The sequence below is a fragment of the Antennarius striatus genome, chromosome 15 (genome assembly GCF_040054535.1).
Source record: "Antennarius striatus isolate MH-2024 chromosome 15, ASM4005453v1, whole genome shotgun sequence".
Lineage (NCBI taxonomy): Eukaryota > Metazoa > Chordata > Actinopteri > Lophiiformes > Antennariidae > Antennarius > Antennarius striatus.
In genome coordinates, this window is record NC_090790.1 from 5,467,306 (window position 1) to 5,486,523 (window position 19,218).

Here is a 19,218-nt window from a genome sequence, read left to right on the forward strand (position 1 = left end):
GACATCAGATGATGAAGCTGAATTTAGTTTCTAAATTCACATCAAAATTCATTGTTTAAAATGGTGAACAAAACAAACCAGATTTTGCTGACCATCTGAGTTTATTCAGCCGTGTTGTTCATGCACCCCCCTTCAACCTGACCTCCGTTTAACAGTTCCTTTATCACATGAGTTTATAGGTCCACGTTTAGAGTACATTCAGATATTACAGCTAACCGAAGGGAACATTTACTCTGTTTTCCACCTAGATATGCACAATAAAACCCAACCATTTCTCTTTGGTCCTAAAGATATCAGCTCAGCCTGATGAGATAATCTGTCTGCTGTCACACATTGATGTTCATGTTTACAGGACAGTTCACTGTACAGATTAAGGCAAGTCGAGTGATGTCAAAACAGGACGCGGCGAGGGAAGTGTTGGGTCAGCTGACGGATGGATGGAGCTCGTGTTCAGATGTAGACGGGCTGCTCCTGAGCCGTCAGCAGACGGTACATCGCTGCAGGCATCGTCTTCATGTGGATCTGGAGAGGAAGGGAGTCGGAAAACCAAAGTCGGTTACTTTTCATTTTTCACTCACAAGTTTATCAAAGCGTAGAGAAAAAAAACTTCAGATAACAAATAAATATTCCCATTTTGATCAATTTTTTTTGATTTAGAATGAAAATGTGACAGCGCAGAGATTTGAAAAAGTAAACACAGAATAGAATCATAGGAAATAATTAATGAAATACAAAAAGGAAAGCGCTCTTTTTCTGAAGGGGCTTAAAATACCCCTAACCTGTTGTATTCAAATAACACAAAAATAAAAGGTAAAAAAAAAACAGGAGGACATTTTCAATACGCCGTTTCCTGTGAAACAGGAAATGCTTCACTGGACGATGAAGGGCGGAGTCTCCTCCTACCTCTCCCATCGCGTTGGACAGAATCTGAACGATCTTCTCGTGAGGCGTCGCCACGACGCTCTGGCTGTTGATCTCGATGATGCGGTGACCGACTCGTACGCCTCCTCTCTCTGCGATGCCTCCTCGCATCAGGCTGCAGATCTGCGAGGACACACACACACACACACACCGATAAAAAAAACACAACTGGGTCCGGTAGACACAGGATAGCGTTCCAAACACCAGAAACAGTGACTCTGAGGATAATCAAGCTCACAATGCCGTTCTGGACGCTGAAGCCCAGCTGGTATCTGAGGTCCGGCCTGCGGATGAGCACCAAGGTAACGGGGGGACACCTGACGATGTTCAGCTTGATCCTGGACTGAGATTTGAGACCCTGATGGACGGAGAGAAACCGATGAGACACACTGCAAAAAATCTGGTTTTCATTTTTGGTTCGTCGAAGCAGAAGAAAACCTGATCTGAGAGCAGCCGCGTACCTTGATGATGCTCTGGCAGGTGTTCAGAGGTAAACCCACCAGACTCGTCCCGTTTACGGTCATGATCTGATCTCCGATGTTGAGTCGACCGGACTTCTCAGCTGGACCAGCATGCATCATGCTGGCGATGATGACAGTCGGGAGGATGGACCCCCAGCCGGACTCCACTATCACCACACCCAGGATCTCCCCCTTCTGCTTCTCGATGTAAACCTGCCAGGAGACACGACTGGCTGTGACAGTCAGCTCCTCATTGTCATTTTTCCATTGTCAAATATACAAACAAATCAAAATAAATCGATGAATAAATGAATGATTTAGACCACAAGCATGCAGAAGGAGGAGGGTCAAAGGTCACACCAGGTCTCGGGGTTTAGCAGCTGTGACTTCAGAAGCAGCTGAAGCACCGGAGGGCGAACGACCAGAAAAACACTCAGTTCTGTTCATACGATCATGATTTGACCTGAGCTCGTCCTTACATGTTCTGTTGTATAAAATCTGTACAAATGAGTCTGATCGAATTGTAAAGTGGATGATTTGATTAAATACCAAAAGAAATCATTTTTCAAGGTAGTGTACTGACAGAGTGGACCCCTGTGCTGCCACCTGCTGGTCGGCTTACATCTCTGCAGTTCTCCGACTTAGAGAAGTGGATGAGGTCGTCGTTGTACATGTCCTGAGTGTTGAGGAGGTCGCTGTACTCCCTCTGGCTCAGATCCTCGGGGTCGATGCCGTTGGCCCTGAGAAACTCCTGGTAGGCGACGCTGAAGGACTGGCCGATGGACTGAGCGATGAGCTGGGCCTGAGAGAGAGAGAGAGAGAGAGAGAGTACATCTGTACATCTATCTATCAAAAAAAATAACAAAAAACACTATCCCAAACACAACACTATCCCAAACACAACACTATCTATCCATCTAGAACACACATGACGGATATTGAGGCCTACGGGGAAATGTTGTTTGTTTTCTCAGCATGTATTTTCTTCGCAGAGGTCATGACAAATTTAGTTTAGGTTAGCACAAAACCTGGATGGGGTGAGAACATGTAGCTTCAGGTCAATAGAGGATATGCGGCCGCCCGTGGCCCGTTTGCGTCTGCTCCTTTAGATTTTATTTTCATTTACTACCACGACCGCATCGAATGAACGATCGGGGACTCACGTCTTCAGACTCAAACACGTGGCAGATCATGCGGTACAGCCGTCTGTCGTCGTGGGTCATGCTGGTCTGCTCGGCCGTGTGATCCAGGTGGTCCTGCGCGCTGCGGGAGCGTACCATCTTCCCCCGGGCCATCAGCACCACCATGTTACCGATGTCGGCTATGTAGGAGATGGTCCTCAGGGGCAGGTCCATGAGAGACTCCTGACGACCAGGACAGGAGGTTCTTCAGTCAAACGGTTCTACACGCTGGGGTGACGCTGCTGATGTGAAGGATGGTTTCATACCTGAGTGTCTGCGTTGAGAACTTTGATCCTCTGAGTGGACATGAATAAATCGACCTCGGCTGTGGACGGAACCTCGCCGTCAGGACTCTGCACAGCAAGAGAAGGAGCGACGGGGTGGTAACAGATGGAGGACAGACAGAAAAACATGATTACATGAGAAAAGAGAAATGTAAAAATAAAAATCATTCATTAAGTATCGTGAGTTCTGCACACAAAAGTCTGTTTTTAACTTACATACACAAACACAACCCCACCTACCTTCTTCCTGTTCTTCGCCTGCTTCTGAGCTGCCTGCAGCGAACAGAGAGCAAATCACCAGTCAGGACGACAGCAACAGAAAACCCAAAGCGCTCGCCTCGTCCACCGGAGCCTGTCTCCAGTCAAACGACAACGTGAGGAACAAAGGAACCTTAAGTGTGTGTGTGTGTGTGTGTGTGTGTGTGTGTGTGTGTGTGTGTGTGTGTGTGTGTGTGTGTGCGCATGTGGGAGGACAGCAACGTTTCTGTCTATCACATCTGACAACAGCAGGCAGCCAGAGGCCTCAGCAGCAAACCTCCTCAAAAGTTTTGTCTCCATCAATGTGACACAATCGACCCCGAAGACAGTGTGTGACTCCTCCTCCTCAGTGTGACTCCTCCTCCTCAGTGTGTGACTCCTCCTCCTCAGTGTCTGACTCCTCCTCCCCAGTGTGTGACTCCTCCTCCTCAGTGTGACTCCTCCTCCTCAGTGTGACTCCTCCTCCTCAGTGTGTGACTCCTCCTCCTCAGTGTGTGACTCCTCCTCCTCAGTGTGTGACTCCTCCTCCTCAGTGTGACTCCTCCTCCTCAGTGTGTGACTCCTCCTCCTCAGTGTCTGACTCCTCCTCCTCAGTGTGTGACTCCTCCTCCTCAGTGTCTGACTCCTCCTCCTCAGTGTGTGACCCCTCCTCCTCAGTGTGTGACTCCTCCTCCTCCTTAGTGTCTGACTCCTCCTCCCCAGTGTGTGACTCCTCCTCCTCAGTGTCTGACTCCTCCTCCTCAGTGTGTGCCCCTCCTTCTCAGTGTGTGACTCCTCCTAAGTGTGTGACTTCTCCTCTTCCTCAATGTGTGACTCCTCCCCCTCAGTGTGACTCCTCCTCCTCAGTGTGACTCCTCTTCCCCCTCAGTGTGACTCCTCCTCCTCAGTGTCTGGCTCCTCCTCCTCAGTGTCTGACCCCTCTTCCTCAGTGTGTGACTCCTCCTCCCCAGTGTGTGACTCCTCCTCCTCAGTGTGCCCCTCCTTCTCAGTGTGTGCCCCTCCTTCTCAGTGTGTGACTCCTCCTCCTCAGTGTGTGACTTCTCCTCTTCCTCAATGTGTGACTCCTCCCCCTCAGTGTGACTCCTCCTCCTCAGTGTGACTCCTCCTCCTCAGTGTGTGACTCCTGTGTGTGACTCATGTTTCACCGAAGCACATCAGACTGCGTTAGCTTAGCGCCCCCCTCCTGTTAGCCAGCCATCTCTCATCGTCCGTAACGATCGTTGGGAGACACAGCTTTTATCACCTCCGTCCTCCTCTGTTGTCTCCTCCGCTGATTCTTTTCTCATTTGTCATTTACCGACCGGTAAATTCTCCGTGATGTTCACCGGTCGATCTCAGCTGACATGAGATCAGCTGATCTCATGTTTACACAATAGAGCCACAGAATTGCGTTTGGTTGACTCAGGAAGTAGCTGCATGATTACCATAAAGAAATTAAGTTATATAATGAAAAATATGAGTATGAATATGAGACATGAAAAAAAAAGGGAATCACATACTAATACTAAAATTTTAAAAGCTCTGGAGTTAGTGCTAAGCGTGAGTGGACGGTGGCGCATGAATGTTGCACATGTGCACCACATCAACGGGAGCGTGTCGCAGGCGCTGACAGAAAGAGCTCATTAACATTTAGTAGCCGGCCCAGATAAAAAGAACATGTCGACAGGGAGCTCAATTCATCAATTTTCAATAGAAGATATTTTGCACCATGGATCGGTTTGGGGCACGACATTTCATATACAGTGTAGTTGAACATCTGGCGGCTATGTGACATTGATATATCAGACTGCAGAATGCAGTAGAAATGCCTCTGAATCTCTTTGCTCATCTTATCCGCTCACACGGTTCTGTTTGGATGAGAGCCACCTACCCCTGACATCATCTATCCACCAATGACTAGCTGACCTCTTCTGTTTGACATTTACTGCTACACCACTGCTGTGATTGTCCTCCTTTTCTTTTAACGTATTTGACTTTGTGTGCTGGCACTGGAGCAGGAAGGGTGAGCAGTCTCCTGGGCTTCACAGCCCTGATCGAGACTTTATATAACATCCATGGAGCTGCAGAGGAAGGCCTGTGTGACGCTGGAACAAGAGCAGCGATCTGTAGGCGTATGAAGGAAACTTTACACCACTGATGATGTGTGCGAGAGTTGTTACTTAATAAAATGTAGTTTCTAGGCAAACGTACTGGATATAATCTTTGAGCTCCCTGATCTTTGTTACATGTGCTAATTATTATTATTTCAACAATGTGAACCCAAAATATACAGCTTATGAAAATGATCTCAAACCCTTGACCGTGTACAGCACATGTGTCAAACCCAAGGCCCGGGGACCAAACGTGGCCCCCCACATCATTTTATGTGGCCCATGAGAGCATAAAAGGTCAGAGTGTCTCAAAATAATAGGTCAAAACTGTGCTTTGAGCAAACACTACATTTCTCACAATACAGTAATTAAGCCCACTTTAACATTGACAAAAATGTTTTGACCAAAGCAAATGTCCTAACTCGTGTTTGATGTTATTTTTCCTTATTCACTGGATAATTTAGTCCTTGATTGATGGACTTATAACCCAACAAATTTTTTTAAGGATTTATATTATAACAGAGAAAAAAACACTTTTTTTTCTGTGAAAATGTAATATTTGTAAGTTGCATAAGAAATAAATTTAGTTATTTAACATTAAGAAGTAGTTACATTTATTTTACATTACACTGAGTTACATTTATCAGTTACATCTGGCCCTTCGAGGACAGCCTTTATGCCAGTGGCTCTTAACCTAGGTTCGATCGAACCCTAGGGGTTCGGTGAGTCGGTCTCAGGGGTTCAGCGGAGACGAAGGTCAAGACAAAACAATGTGTCGGGTGTTTTTGCCGAACATACACGAATCACTGTGTTCGTTTGACACATCGTGTCAATTCGCGAAGACACGCCCCCCTTAGACGTCACTGGCTGCAGGAGATCACGCTACATCGATTAGCCTACCTGTGCTACATGGGATTTTGCGCACTCAGTAGTCGATTTATGCCTGTCGTGATGGTACGTCATCTGATTGCTTCCTTAATATTTTAATTCATAGTAACTACAGTATGTTGAGCAAAAAAAGAAAGTGGTCGGACGTATATGTGCAACGTGAATTGACATGTACTGTATAACGGAACGTGATGGGAGTCAGCATTCTGCAAAGGTGACATTAATTCAAAATTAATAAAAACACCAGTAAAACATATATTAATGTCTTAAATTTGAAAAAAAAATAAAAATTTTTTTACTAAAGAAGGATTTGGTGAGTGAGCATATGAAACCGGCAGGGTTCAGTAACTCCAAGAAGGTTAAGAACCACTGCTTTATACTGATGTGGCCCTCAGTAACAATGAGACACCCCTGGTGTACGGACTCAGTTCAGACTGATATACAGTATATTGATGTAAGAGATAGTCACAAATCAAACAAACATCTTCTTCTGTTCTTTTGCCACTTTTTAACTGAATGAAATCCTCCGCACTCACCCGGACTCTGTTCATGGCCTCCTGTGCCTGCTGCATGCGAGCACTCTTTGTGGGCGTCCTCTCTGACAGCAGGTGGGTGCAGCCCAGGTAGGTGGCTGCAAAGATGATGCCATCAATCAGGTCCTCAGGGTCACATGGTCCGGGGACTGCATGAATCAAACATCTTTATTAGACATACGCTCCTCAGGTGAAGATAACATTTGGCAACTGGAAGGCCAATAAGCATGATTGAAATTTAAAATGTTAAGTTCACTGACCGTCCACGAATGTCGGAAACTGGGGAAGGGATCTGCGAATCTGAAGAAGCGCAAAAGAGAAAAACTAAAATCAATTTCCATTTTATTTCTCTCCCGTCTCATTTAAATTCTACGAGACTTTTACTGCTGTCAGCTGTTTAGCTGCTGGCAGATAAACACCTAGTAAAAGATTCCTGCCTGCCATTGCAAGATTTATTGTCCATGCTGTTGTAGCTTCATTGAGATATGCTGGAGTCTGCAACTTCAGCTATTTTTGTCTGTATTTGTTTACCTTTTTGGCAAATTGTCAGCATTAAACCTACGATCAGTTTGCTATAAGAAGTTCTTATTTGCAAAAGTATCCATGGATACGCAGGCAACTGTCACTGAATTACTTTAATACTAAAGAAAACTTCTACATTTTAATGAATTCACGAATGTTAATCTGAAACTGGCACCTCCTGGAGCGATGGCTGCTGAGGAGGAGGGCGCGGCTGAACTTGTGGTTGTGGTTGGTGGGCTGAAACCTGCTGATGCTGCTGTTGATGCTGCATCTGTTGTGGAGTGTGTGCGTGAGGCTGTGGAGGCCTCGCAGTGTCCCTCTGCTCTGAATGGAGGCTCTTGTGGTGTTGGGGGTCGTGTTGGGGCTGCTGGTGGTGATAATGTTCAGGATGAAGAGATCTGGCTGACTCGTCTCTCGATGGACTAGCCGGCTCCCGGGTAGGAAATGAGGCGTAGCGGGATGGAGACTCTGACTGGGACGGGGTGTGAGGTGAAGACTGATGGAAGCAAACAAGAAATGTGGAATAAAAAGAAAAAAAGTGTTTTAAAACTCACGTGTCAAAACAACTGAGTCCTTATTTTGATGATAAAAACAGGATGTAATCCATAAATGATCACCAATTAAGTCGCACTTACATGGCATCCTGCAGTTTGCAATGGGTATACATCCTCAGTGGGGCTGAACTCCTGCCTCATCACCCAAATCGGTTCCACAGGCTTGTCGGGTGTGTAGGGGGAGCGAACAGCTTTAGTCTTCACTTCCTCAATCGCTTCCTTGATGTCTTTGATTGCCAGGGTAATGGCGTCTCCTGAAACCCTTGGACCTTCCTCGTCTTGCGGACCCACCGTGTTCTGCTCCTCCCGGGCCACGTCTGGCCCGTTTTCCCCAGACTCGGGGCTCCTGACCTGTGTTTCTGCCTGTCTGTGGGTCAGTCTGTGACTTTTGTGAACAGGACTTTGGTCGGCACTGTCTTCGCCTTCTGACTTCCCGTCGTAGTGGTGAAGGCGGCAGCCGACAGAGCGGTCCAAAGGGGGATGATGGGAAGCTCGATCTCTGCCCTGCCTTGAGACATGATGAGAGGATGGAGTTCCTTTCTGTACATTCTCATGTCTATGGTTGGTGAAGGGTTCTTGGCGGGACTCATGCTGGACTTCACTGGGCTCAGTCCTCCAACCAGATGACCTGTGAGGTTCCCTGTGTAGCTCAGGGTAGGAGGTCTTCAGGGGCTCAGGAAAAGAGTCAGGGTGTGATTTTGCTTCAAAGACAGGCTCAGAGTATGGTTTTTGGTGCAACTCCGAATAGAAATCTGCATAGGTTTTTGGATACGATTCAGGACAGGAAGTGAAATGAGATAGTGAGCATGATTCAGCACAATCCTCATTATCATCATCTTCTTCTTCTTCGGGTAGCAGGTCATTGTCGGGCAGAGGGCTCAAACTCGCGTCCTCGCTGAAGTGGTGGAGCTGGGGGAACGTTGGAACATCGGGGGATGAAGGAGGAGTGGGCGAGTGGAGTGGCGGCGGGCTATGGAGAGGTCCGTCCATGCTAAGCGAGGCGGCGCTCTCTGTGTCAGAGCAGAGATCGGTGATTTCACTTCCCTGAGCTGCAACATCCTCTGCTACCTCCGTCACCGCTTCCTGATCCCCCTCCACCCCCTCAGCACACATCTCTGCTTCATCATTGGCTGCCTGCATGTCTTCATGGCTGCAGCTGGAGCGACATGTGTCCGAGCGGTGACCGCCATCGTCGTCCGCCTGCTCTTGTTCATCCTCCTTCTTAACTTCCACAAATTCTTCTCCGCACTCAGTTTTATACCCCTGGATGTTCTCCTTCTCCACAGAGGGAGACTGTCCAGGGTGTGTGGGCGGGTTTTGATTTGAAGGACCCAGTGAGAGGTGAACGGGGGTGACAGCACCATCCTGAGTCTGGTGAGGAGATTTCCTGTCCTGTGATTGGTCCATTATAGGATCAGGAGAGGATTGTTGTTGCCTCTGCACCTCTAACGAAACCCCTTCCTTATCTGCACCATCTGAGGAGTTCTGCACCTCTTCAACCTGTTGCCTCCGCCTTTGACCTCTGAGTCTAGGGTTAGGGTCACCATGACGACGGTATCGGGCAACAGCAGGACGGGGTTGCTGGATGGGCCGAGGCTCGGTATCTTGACTCTCTGTACCATCTGGCCTTGAAGGAGTTACTGTCTGGACTTGCCCAGAATGCTGAGGGTGACTTTGGCTCTGCCCTGAGGGAGGTCGCCGTCGATACCGAGGTGGTCCACGGCCCGTCTGGGGGTGGTGGTAACGGTGAGGAGGGTGGTGATGATGATGATGATGATGGGGATCTGGTTCCCCATCCTGATTGAGCATCTGACACGGCCGCCAAGACCGACGTACGGGGGGATCAGCCAACGTTGCCCCATTGGGTTGCCTGCTCCTCTGGAGAACCTTGTTCTCCTCACACGCGTCCCCAGACGCTCCTCCCTGATTGCTGAGACTCATGGTTGGGCGTGATCCAATTTTCAGAACATGCTCCTCTTGTCTCCCAGAAAATCCTCATAGCACAGCCTGGGAGTGACGGAAACAGGATGTACTGTGACTCACACTTGAGAAAAGTCCAAGAAAAATTTGCATATAAAACAGAAACCTTATGAGGGCTGGATATTGATCATCAACACATTCACAGAGTCAAATCTACCCAATCACTAGTATTTGGTTTATAATATAGTAATCCCTCACTTATTCGCACTTCAAGCTGCATTGCTTCACTACTTCGTGGATTTTTAGTAGGTAGTCACATGATACGGTACGTGCATTCTATTGGCTGACAACATCCGTGTGTGCACTTGCGTTCTGAGACTCATGAAACGCAAAGCATTTTTGTGTATCAAAGAAACACTTTTCGTCAATACAAAAGTGCTTTACACAAGCTATAAGAGTTGGGGGAAAGGTAATACAGACAGAGGGTGGTTTAATATCAGTATAGGGAGGGTTCACAAACGTTTAAATTTCTGTAAATAATAGTCTGTTGCTATATCGCAGAATTTTGTTTTTCACAGATGGTCCTGGAATGCATTAACCGCGAGTAACGTGGGATTACTGTATGATTACTATCATCATTAGGGTTTCAGAAATGGCAAACAAAACACAATATATAAATATTTTTCCTTTCTCCATTTTTCAAAACTTCTATATGTAAGCTGATTTTGACAAATCAATCAATCAATCAACCTTTATTTATAAAACGCTTAATCACATCATCAGCCAACTCAAATGATAAATGACTACTTTTGGTTGTGGATTTTAGTTCTGAGAAGACAATCTATATGAGGATGTTGTATAGCAACTGTCTATGTTGGTAAAAATGTAATAAATAAAAAATAGACCAAATTCAAACCCACAAATTTTAACACTACTATATTCAATGGTATCAGTGTTTTCTTTTTCTCCTCCCCACAGGTTAAATTAACTGGTGGTTCTAAATTGTGACGTGAACGCAGACACACGCGAGTTCCTCTCACTATATTGCTCACAGCAAAAATCTAAATTCTCTGGATTGGCCTGAGTGTGCCGTGTACTTTAATCTGAGCCACATTCACCCATCCACCAACAGCTGGCAGATGGCTCAGGACGGCAGCAGGAGAAAAAGAGGAGGAGTAGGTAGGGCAGAAGGACAAGGAGGGACATCTCTCCGGCATCAGATAAGAGCTGACAGAAAGAGACGTATAGGGCAGCGATCTGAATAATAAACGTCCTCTGAGAGCAAGGAGCACAGTTTGGAAATGCATTTAATAAGACAAGGCTATCAGGGTAAATGTCAGTTATCTCCTTTTCTTAGGCTTCACCATGTCCTATGCCAGCGAGCTGAAAAGGAACACTAGAATGTAATTGTACTAGCACATCAATGATGCAGACAAATGTTTATAATTTGATTTAAAAAAACTCCAGAGCTACCTTTGGGGAGGCCAATGTGAATGCTTAAAAGCATTTCTAATCATTTCGTCTCCATAAATGTCGCTGAAGCTGCCTTTATACGTTATTTTTCTGACATTGAATTTTAGAAGAACGTATAAATACGTGACTGCATTGACACTTGAACAGTGTACCTACTGCATACTGAACATTTTTTAAAGAAAGAAAGCGAAGGATTGGATTAAAAGGCATCACAAAGTTTCCCGTTGTTGTAATTTTACTTGGGCAGGGACATTAATTCTGAACGGAAAAATCCAAACCAAGAACAGAAAGGAGATGGGGGGCAAAGGTTAATGCTGCTCCTGTAATCTGAGCACAAACCACGACTGCTTGGCAGGGAAGAGCAACAGACGCAGCGAGAGTATGGACTCCTCCTTGCTGGGAGTTTGGGACTGGATGAGAATGGCTGGGTGACTCGGAGGGGTTGCCCGGGTCACAGATGGCCCTGGCAACCCCTGCGGTGCAAAGTAAAGACCTGCAGAACTGTGAACCAAGTGCTGCACTTCCATCTGTCAAGCTGCAGTGAAAGCTGCGGGGCGGGGGATTTACTAGCCCATTAACTGGTTGATCTTACAGTCACAGACAAGCACCCACTGACAATAACACTCATGTACTACACCTGCTTGAAGTAAACTCAGATTACTGTTAGCAACATGTCGCATTCTTTACTTGTGACATACGTTTGCTCGTAACGGCCCACTGTTCAAGACCTAAGGATGTAAATTATAAAGTGTCAGAGATTAACTCTCCCAAACAAGCATATTTTAAGTGGGCAACACTTTAGCTGAGTCTGTAAAATAAAAGAATGAATGTAAAATGGTAGAAAACCTTTTGAAAGAACATCACAATCTCTCCCATCTCTTGTGTAATGTCAATAACCTGATGAGAATGAATAGATGGTTGATATGTCTGTTATATGACATGACTACAAATCAAATAAGAAAAACACTCACCCTGTTTGTGGCAAAGATAGATAGATCGATCGATAAGTATTGCGATGTTTTCATTACATTAATATAAAATCAACAGCAACATACAGCTTGATGGTAAAGCTGCGTGAACTGCTATGTTCATGTCAGTCGTTCTGTTGCTGTCTGGTAGAACATTAATATTCACTGGCGTGCCACCAGACTACAGATCAGGTTCTCTCAGGCTGTGAGATGCACTCAAATCTTGCAGCACATCATCATAAAAAAATGGATTTCATTTATGGAATGTGAACCAGTGGTGAAATGAGTTGAAAACTTGTGGGTTTTTTGGGCCAAACAAGCAAAGTGAGATATCTTTGAAAAAGACATGGTCCTGTTTGAGGACTACATTAAAGAGAATAAATAATTTTATGTCATTGTCAACACATACTCATCTTTTTATTCATGAGGATGGTTCTTCCTTTCTCACACATACGACTCAGACCTTTTTGTTAGACATCACTCATCCAGCTTAAGGCCCATGTTGGAATGATATACACCAGTGGTTATTATTTACATTGTGTTTATATTTAATGTTTAACACAGCGCCATTGCTCCATCAACAGCCCAATCCATCAACACGCACCACACTAGCAAATGCTTTTATTTTGAAGGCCCTCTTAAACCCTTTCCCATTAATTTGGTGATTTCAGTACCTTTAAAAGGACAAAACCTTAATTTGTGGATGCTAAACATCAGTCATGTAATGCCATGGATCAACATGGTGTTGGTGGTATTTGATTGCTGTGTCTCTAGTGATACATCATGTACAAATATTTCCCCGCATCTCAATCCCTGACATCCATTTTAAAAAGTGGAGTAAAAGCTGCTGCCGGTCAGACCTCCTCATCCAGAGGCATTACATTTCCCGCAGGTGTCCGATCCGCCATCAGAACAACACAGCCCCCCCACCACCACCACCAGGAACGCTGGTACCTGTCTCCGGCCGCCGGACGCGGTGTTTCCCCGTTTACCTGCAGGTCAGAGGCGGAGGAGAGGCCCGGCTCCGGCTGCCGCAGTCCACATCGTTCCCCAATCCCGGGGCTGTGCGCTTGTCTCCGGTCGGCTCGGCTCGGCTCGGCTCGGCTCGTCCCTGCTGACAGCCTGGTCTGATTAAAGTGGAGAACTCGGCTCCTCCTTCTCGCGCCGTGACATCAGAGCGGATTAGCGACTCACAAAGCGCCTTCACGCTCACGGGTGATGCTGGTGGAGCGGACGCACTCGGCCCCCCCGCACCACCGAGGCTCGCCCCCGGCCCAGCGGCCCTCTCCACCGGCAGCCCTGTCCGCACAGCGCCGCCGCGAGTCCGACACTCCGGCGCGCGCTTACTCGTTATCCACGGCTGTCCGAACCGGAAGTGAATTCTGGCTGCGTCACTCAGCTAACAGCTAGCGAGCTAGCTCACTCATAGTGGTTTATTCAACCCCGGAGCTAATGTCACAAATTAAGTCATTGTTCGTTTCTCCTGAAGACAAATGTATACGAAATTGAAATAAAACAAAATTCTGGCCCTTTAATTATATGTTGTGGAAAAATTACTTGCAGGTTCAAATATTCTACAGGTGGAAAACAAAAACAAAACAAATGCAGTCAGAGACCGTAACATCCCGCGACACCCCTGAATTCCAAATTTTACCCTGATCTACTTGCGTAGGTCAGAGATCGTGGCTATTGCACTGACCTACTGTAATTGATCAAAACAGTAGCTTTGATCTATGGTCTTACTCACACTGGCCTTCCCCCTCGTCTTTCTGTTGATGCTGTACATATATGTTAACGCACCATTTTTGACACTTTGCATTACAACTGCACCATTTTTAACACTTTGAATCACATCTTATAATTCACTATTGTAAATCACCACTTTTTAGTTAGTGTGCCTGTTAAACCATCTTTACCTTACAGATAACAATAACTCACAACATCCTAAATGTGACCTCTGACTGAAGAATTATGTGATTCTGCCAGCATGTCCTTGAGTGGATCCTGCAGCTGCGAGATAGTAGAGTGAGCCTCCCCACAATTGGCCACAATGTGGGAATATGTAGAACATCTTGTGGTGGCATCTTCTGATAGAATGAGAGTTAGATCATCCCATGTGAACACCTACTAGAAAGGGTATAAATATTGTATGTATATTATGGCTCTTTGCACACAGCTTGGAGTTTCTTTCCTGTTAGTCTCTGTGCCCAGAAATTTCTGCAAATAAAGTACTTTTTGCTTTTGCAGCTTTACTTGGTTTTGTCCTGTTTATTTAACTTCGAAAAGAAATTGTCCTAGTTCAAGATCAACGAATACGCCAAAAGGCCACGAGGTCAGCCGTCCTCCAGGACCAGGTTTTCCGGCCTTTCCTTCACTATCTTATTTGGTTCCTGAGTGTACAAAAGTTAAAATTTGATCTTGACCTAGTTTTCTCTAGGTCATCATCTCATTTTCATCCCCTTTGCCGAGTAATGTGCTTTTTATTTCATCTTTCTATCTGTCTGTGTAGGTTCTCAGTTATCCAGGTCATGGTTATCCAAAGCTGTGTAAGTCAATTCACTTGGAAAGAGAGATGTTTCGTCTCTCAACCAAGAGACTTCTTCAGAACTGAAGAAGTATCTTGGATTGACATCCATTGGTTTGAACTAGGCTTTTTAATCTTGGGTTTGGTTCATGTAGTGCGCATATATATATATATATATATATATATATATATATATATATATATATATATATATATATATATATATATGCACCACCTAGGATAGGCTGCAGCTCCCCGTGACCCGCTGAGGCGGATAAAGCGGAAGAAAATGGATGGATGGATATATGCAGTTCAGTTCATTTCAGTTCATTTTATTACAAATATATATTAAAAGCATTACAAATTCATTCACATACAATAGAGGGCAATAGGTATGCACAGTGCGCCCTCATGCGATCGCGCATCAATGATTGCAATTCCACCTCAATGCGGATTTTTGGTCGGCAGTCACGTGATACCGTACGCGTATTCTATTCGTTTACGGCATCCAGAAGTGCGCTCGTTCCGTAAGTCTCGAACTTTCGTGAGACACAAAAGTGCTTTAAACAGTCGATAAGGGTGTGGGAAAAGGTAATACAGATAGAAGGTGGTTTAATATCAGTATGGGGAGAGTTCATAAATGTTTAAATTACCGTAAATAATAAGATAAATAGATTGCGATCTCGATCGCAGATTCTTCAATCGCATGTGGTTCCTGAAATGCATTAATCGCAAAGACCGAGAGCACACTGAATATACAAAAGTTGAAATCTGACCTAGACCTAGCTTTCTCAAGGTCAAGATCATCATCTCAAAAGAAGCACACTTGACAGACACTTCATCATCATTTATTCAAATACTGTGTTGTTCATGATGTTAATGTATGGAACAGTCTCCCGAAAGAAGTGACAACCCCAAACCTAAACACCTTCAAGAACAGGTTTGACAAATTCTGGAAGGACCGTCCTCAGTGATGCAATTGGGAAGTAGATGGAAGAGGGACCGTCATGTCTAAGAAAATTCTGCATTGATGGTTGACCTGAGCCCAGAATTGTCACATCATAAGATATTAGGTAAGGTAAGGTAAGATAAGACAAGGATGTCTGCTCTGTCCAGAAGCTGCACGTGAAGGCTATGAGGGAGGACACACTGTATAAAACTAACATCAACTTTTTTGCTTTGGTCTGTGTGTTATTCAAATATTTAGCCGCAATGTACTTGATGTTAGCAGAGCTGCTGTATACAGCAAGCTAAAAGTTCAGGCTAGCAAAGATAAGCTGATAATGGTACTTTCAGAGATGAATCAAAATATTTTAAGCATTTAACTTTCTTTCCCAATGTTATCATTATCCATTATAATTACAATAGCAGCACAAACCCCTGAAACTGCCAGCACAAGTTTTCCAGGAGAAGAGCTTCCAAGATCAAAGTTTGTAGTCCCATTGCTCTGATTGATTTTTGCATTAGCGTTGCCAGGCAACACATTAAAGCTGCAGAACAAAGAAGTTGTTGCTGATATAAAGTATATTAAAGCTCTGTGACAGAGGCGCTAGTTCTCCGGACCAGTAGTCCAGCATTAATGCAGTGATTCACACAAAGCAGCTCAACTAAAAGACACAGGATGACTTCTAGAAAGACAGAAAGCAAGTTGATTCTCCTGCACCAGTGTTTCTATCTATGATAAGACTATATAACTGATCAACTGTCTTCATGTGACACTAGACCTTTTGTGTCATTATTTAAAGGGGTCATATTATAACAATACAATTTTGGGTTTTTTTTACATATACATAGCGGTTCTCTTTTACAGGTTAGTGGGTACATGCATATATAGTGTGTACCGGCCCGTAACACACATGGGGCCTGTAGGCATGCAGGTGAGGGGGAGGTAGAGTGGCACGCAGCCCCTTCGTGGTGCGCCTCCAGTGAGCAGCGTGTAAAGGGGATGGCACCTTGCTCAAGGGTGCTTCGGCAGTGCTTGGGAGGTGAGCTGACACCGCCCACTGTCAGCTCACACTCCAAAGTGACTGGGCGGGAGCGGGAATCAAACCGCCGATCTTGAAACATTGGATGACCCGCTCTACCGCTCAGTCTACTGCTGAGCCACTGCTGCCCCATCCTGGCTGAAAGCTAATCACTAAACAGTTATCGGGAGACATGGCCTTTCTTATCTCCTCTCCATACTCATCCGATGTCTACTCTACTGATTTCTGTCTCATTTGTAAACAGTGTATTTCTCCAAAAATCCTGTGTCAACCCTGTGTCAAATCCTGTGTCAACCCTGTGTCAAATCCTGTGTCAACCCTGTGTCAAATCCTGTGTCAACCCTGTGTCAACAGGGAGCTCAGGTCACAATTTTCAATCAAAGGTATTGAGGACCAGAAATCAGTTTGGGGAAAGACATTTCAAATGCAGTACATTTGAACATCTGGCAGCTGAATGACATTAATGAAAAAAGCATAATATGGGACCACTGACTTGTGGCTGGAATGGGAGTGGAATGGTCTTCAAATCTAAGTTTAAATGAAGATGTGACTGGAAGATGCTCATCAACATCAGAGCAACAGCTGCTTTGTTCATGGATCATAATACACATGTTTACCAACAACTATCATGTGGTTTACAGTAATCCCTCGTTACTCGTGGTTAATGCGTTCCAGAACCACCTGCAAAAAACAAAATCCCGCGATATAGTGACAAACTATTTTACTATTTACGGTAATTTAAATCTATATGAACCCTCCCCATACTGATATTAAACCACCTATCTGTATAACCTTTTCCAACACTCTTATAGACTGTTTAAAGCGCTTTTGTGTTTCCGGAAGTACGCCACGTTTCGTGAGGCTCGGAACGCTGCGCACTTCTGGATGCTGTCAGCCAATAAAATGCACGAATGGTATCACGTGACTACCTACTAAAAATCTGCCATGTAGTGAAGCCGTGCATATTGAAGCACAAATAAGGAAGTGATTGCTGTATATAAAACTTCAAAAAATCCCTGGTATTGCAGTATCTCCTCCTTGATGTGTTCACAACGTGTCTGGAGCATCTCCCTGATTAATGCCTGTAGGTCTGTTGGGATAGGCTCCACAAACCTCCGTGACCTGCCAACGTGGAATGAGCATTGCAGAAATTGAATGAATGAATGAATGAATGAATGAATGAATGAATGAATGAATGAATGATATGGGACCTGTACTTAATGGACTAGTTCATTTAGTTATTTTTTAAGGCAAAGTGATAGTTCTTTGTTAAATACATAAATGATAACATCCATATTTCATCCACTCTGAGTTATTGAGAGATTTTTGTAAGTTTCAAAGTATTGTGCTTTCTCTGTCTGAAATTATTCAACTTTCCTTTCAGTGATTCTCCCAAGTGGCATCTCCATCACCATCCCCTCCTTCCCTGCTTTGCATGAGTTGGAGGACAAAACTGGACACCCTCTGAATATCAGCCAGGTAGAATACTTTCAAAGCCAAAGAAACACCATAAAAGTTGACTATTTTTTAACTATTAACAAATGTTGTGATTTGTGATTGGGACAAAACATTTCAAATACAACGTAGTTGGAAATCTGGAAGCTTAATTACAGAATCACACAAAAAAAGTATTTTCTTGGAGTATGGCATAGGAGAGCAACTATAAAACTAACTTCCTACACATTTTACCATCCATCTCTCCCTGCCTTACCCAGGGCATTTTATTTATATTGTACAGAACTCAGTCATTTGTGTATTTTAAGCAACAATTTGTGTGTATGTCATCTAGTCTAAAAGAGAAACACAACATGAAGTTGCTATGGTGACCACTAAGTGGCTATTTATTTTTTGATGTATTGATCTTCAGGCAGGACAGCAGCTGTGCCAGATTCTGGGTCAGGTTGACCAGTTCCTCCAGCAGGTACAGTGACACCTATTGGAACTATCAGCAGGGATCCTGTAGATTTATTACATGATGCATCTCAGCAAAGTAACAGACATAACTGTTGTGGTCTTTTTTTCAAACAGCTGGGGACATTTCATGACCTGCTAAATTACAAGAAGCTAATGCATGCTGAACAGGTGAAGGTAAGGACGGGTTAGATTCATGATAATGAGAAAGAATGAGTCAAAATGTCCAGCTCATATTTCGACTGATGAAAAAATTCTTGTCTGCAGGGCTTGTCACAGCTTGGCGAAATGCTTGTGTCTTTGGCCAAGTCATACCTGGTAACAAGAGAAAGTGTGGAAATGAGCCAGTTTGACCCTAACTGGTAAGGGTGATGTCCGAGATGAGAGGACCTGAGATGACATTTAACATTCTGATGTGCACCCAGTTGTTGTTGATTACTTCCCGCTTCATAGCGGTGATGTATTGTTACTGTCAGCGTTTGTGTGTTTTTCCGTTTATCTGTCCGTCCGTCTGTTTGATCTTTGACCTATGCAAGTAGGTCAGGGTAAAATTTTGAATTCAGGGATGTTGCAGTCTCTGACTGCATTGGTTCTTGTTTCTGTTTGTGTTTGTAACAGGGAGCTGGAGACAATGATCTTTCGGTGTGATCATCATTTGAATGAGCTGAAGGAGCAGGTGGATCACATGCTACAGTCTAGTCCACCTTTTTCTGCACCACCCCCATCTCCTGCTCGATGTCCTCAA

General features: G+C 44.8%; 1 protein-coding gene across 3 annotated transcripts; it reads right to left on the reverse strand.

Annotated features, from left to right (window-relative positions):
• Window positions 1–90: 90 nt before the first annotated feature.
• Window positions 91–13,410, reverse strand: LOC137609004 (amyloid-beta A4 precursor protein-binding family A member 1-like). Of its 3 annotated transcripts, none has more exons than XM_068335715.1 (13): window positions 13,046–13,410; window positions 7,774–9,699; window positions 7,383–7,634; window positions 6,877–6,916; window positions 6,620–6,765; window positions 3,088–3,120; window positions 2,830–2,916; window positions 2,546–2,746; window positions 2,005–2,184; window positions 1,383–1,595; window positions 1,160–1,279; window positions 904–1,044; window positions 91–522 (listed from the first exon to the last, which is right to left on the reverse strand). In XM_068335715.1, exons 2-13 carry the CDS (start codon window positions 9,631–9,633, stop codon window positions 451–453), a joined length of 3,345 nt encoding a protein of 1,114 aa, XP_068191816.1. In that variant the 5' UTR covers window positions 9,634–9,699; window positions 13,046–13,410; the 3' UTR covers window positions 91–450. The 3 variants fall into 3 exon arrangements, with proteins under 3 accessions (XP_068191816.1, XP_068191814.1, XP_068191815.1); XM_068335713.1 differs by having other exon boundaries at window positions 7,314–7,634; XM_068335714.1 differs by having other exon boundaries at window positions 7,314–7,634; window positions 13,008–13,410.
• Between the last annotated feature and the right edge of the window lie 5,808 nt (window positions 13,411–19,218).

Excerpts from the sequence above, each read along its gene's own strand:
- LOC137609004 (XM_068335713.1), bottom strand. The coding sequence starts at position 9,633 with ATGAGTCTCAGCAATCAGGGAGGAGCGTCTGGGGACGCGTGTGAGGAG. Across the intron at positions 3,121-6,619 it reads AGGCCATGAACAGAGTCCGG|GCAGCTCAGAAGCAGGCGAA; the intron begins GTGAGTGCGGAG and ends TGTTCGCTGCAG. Across the intron at positions 2,185-2,545 it reads ACGTGTTTGAGTCTGAAGAC|GCCCAGCTCATCGCTCAGTC; the intron begins GTGAGTCCCCGA and ends TCTCTCTCTCAG.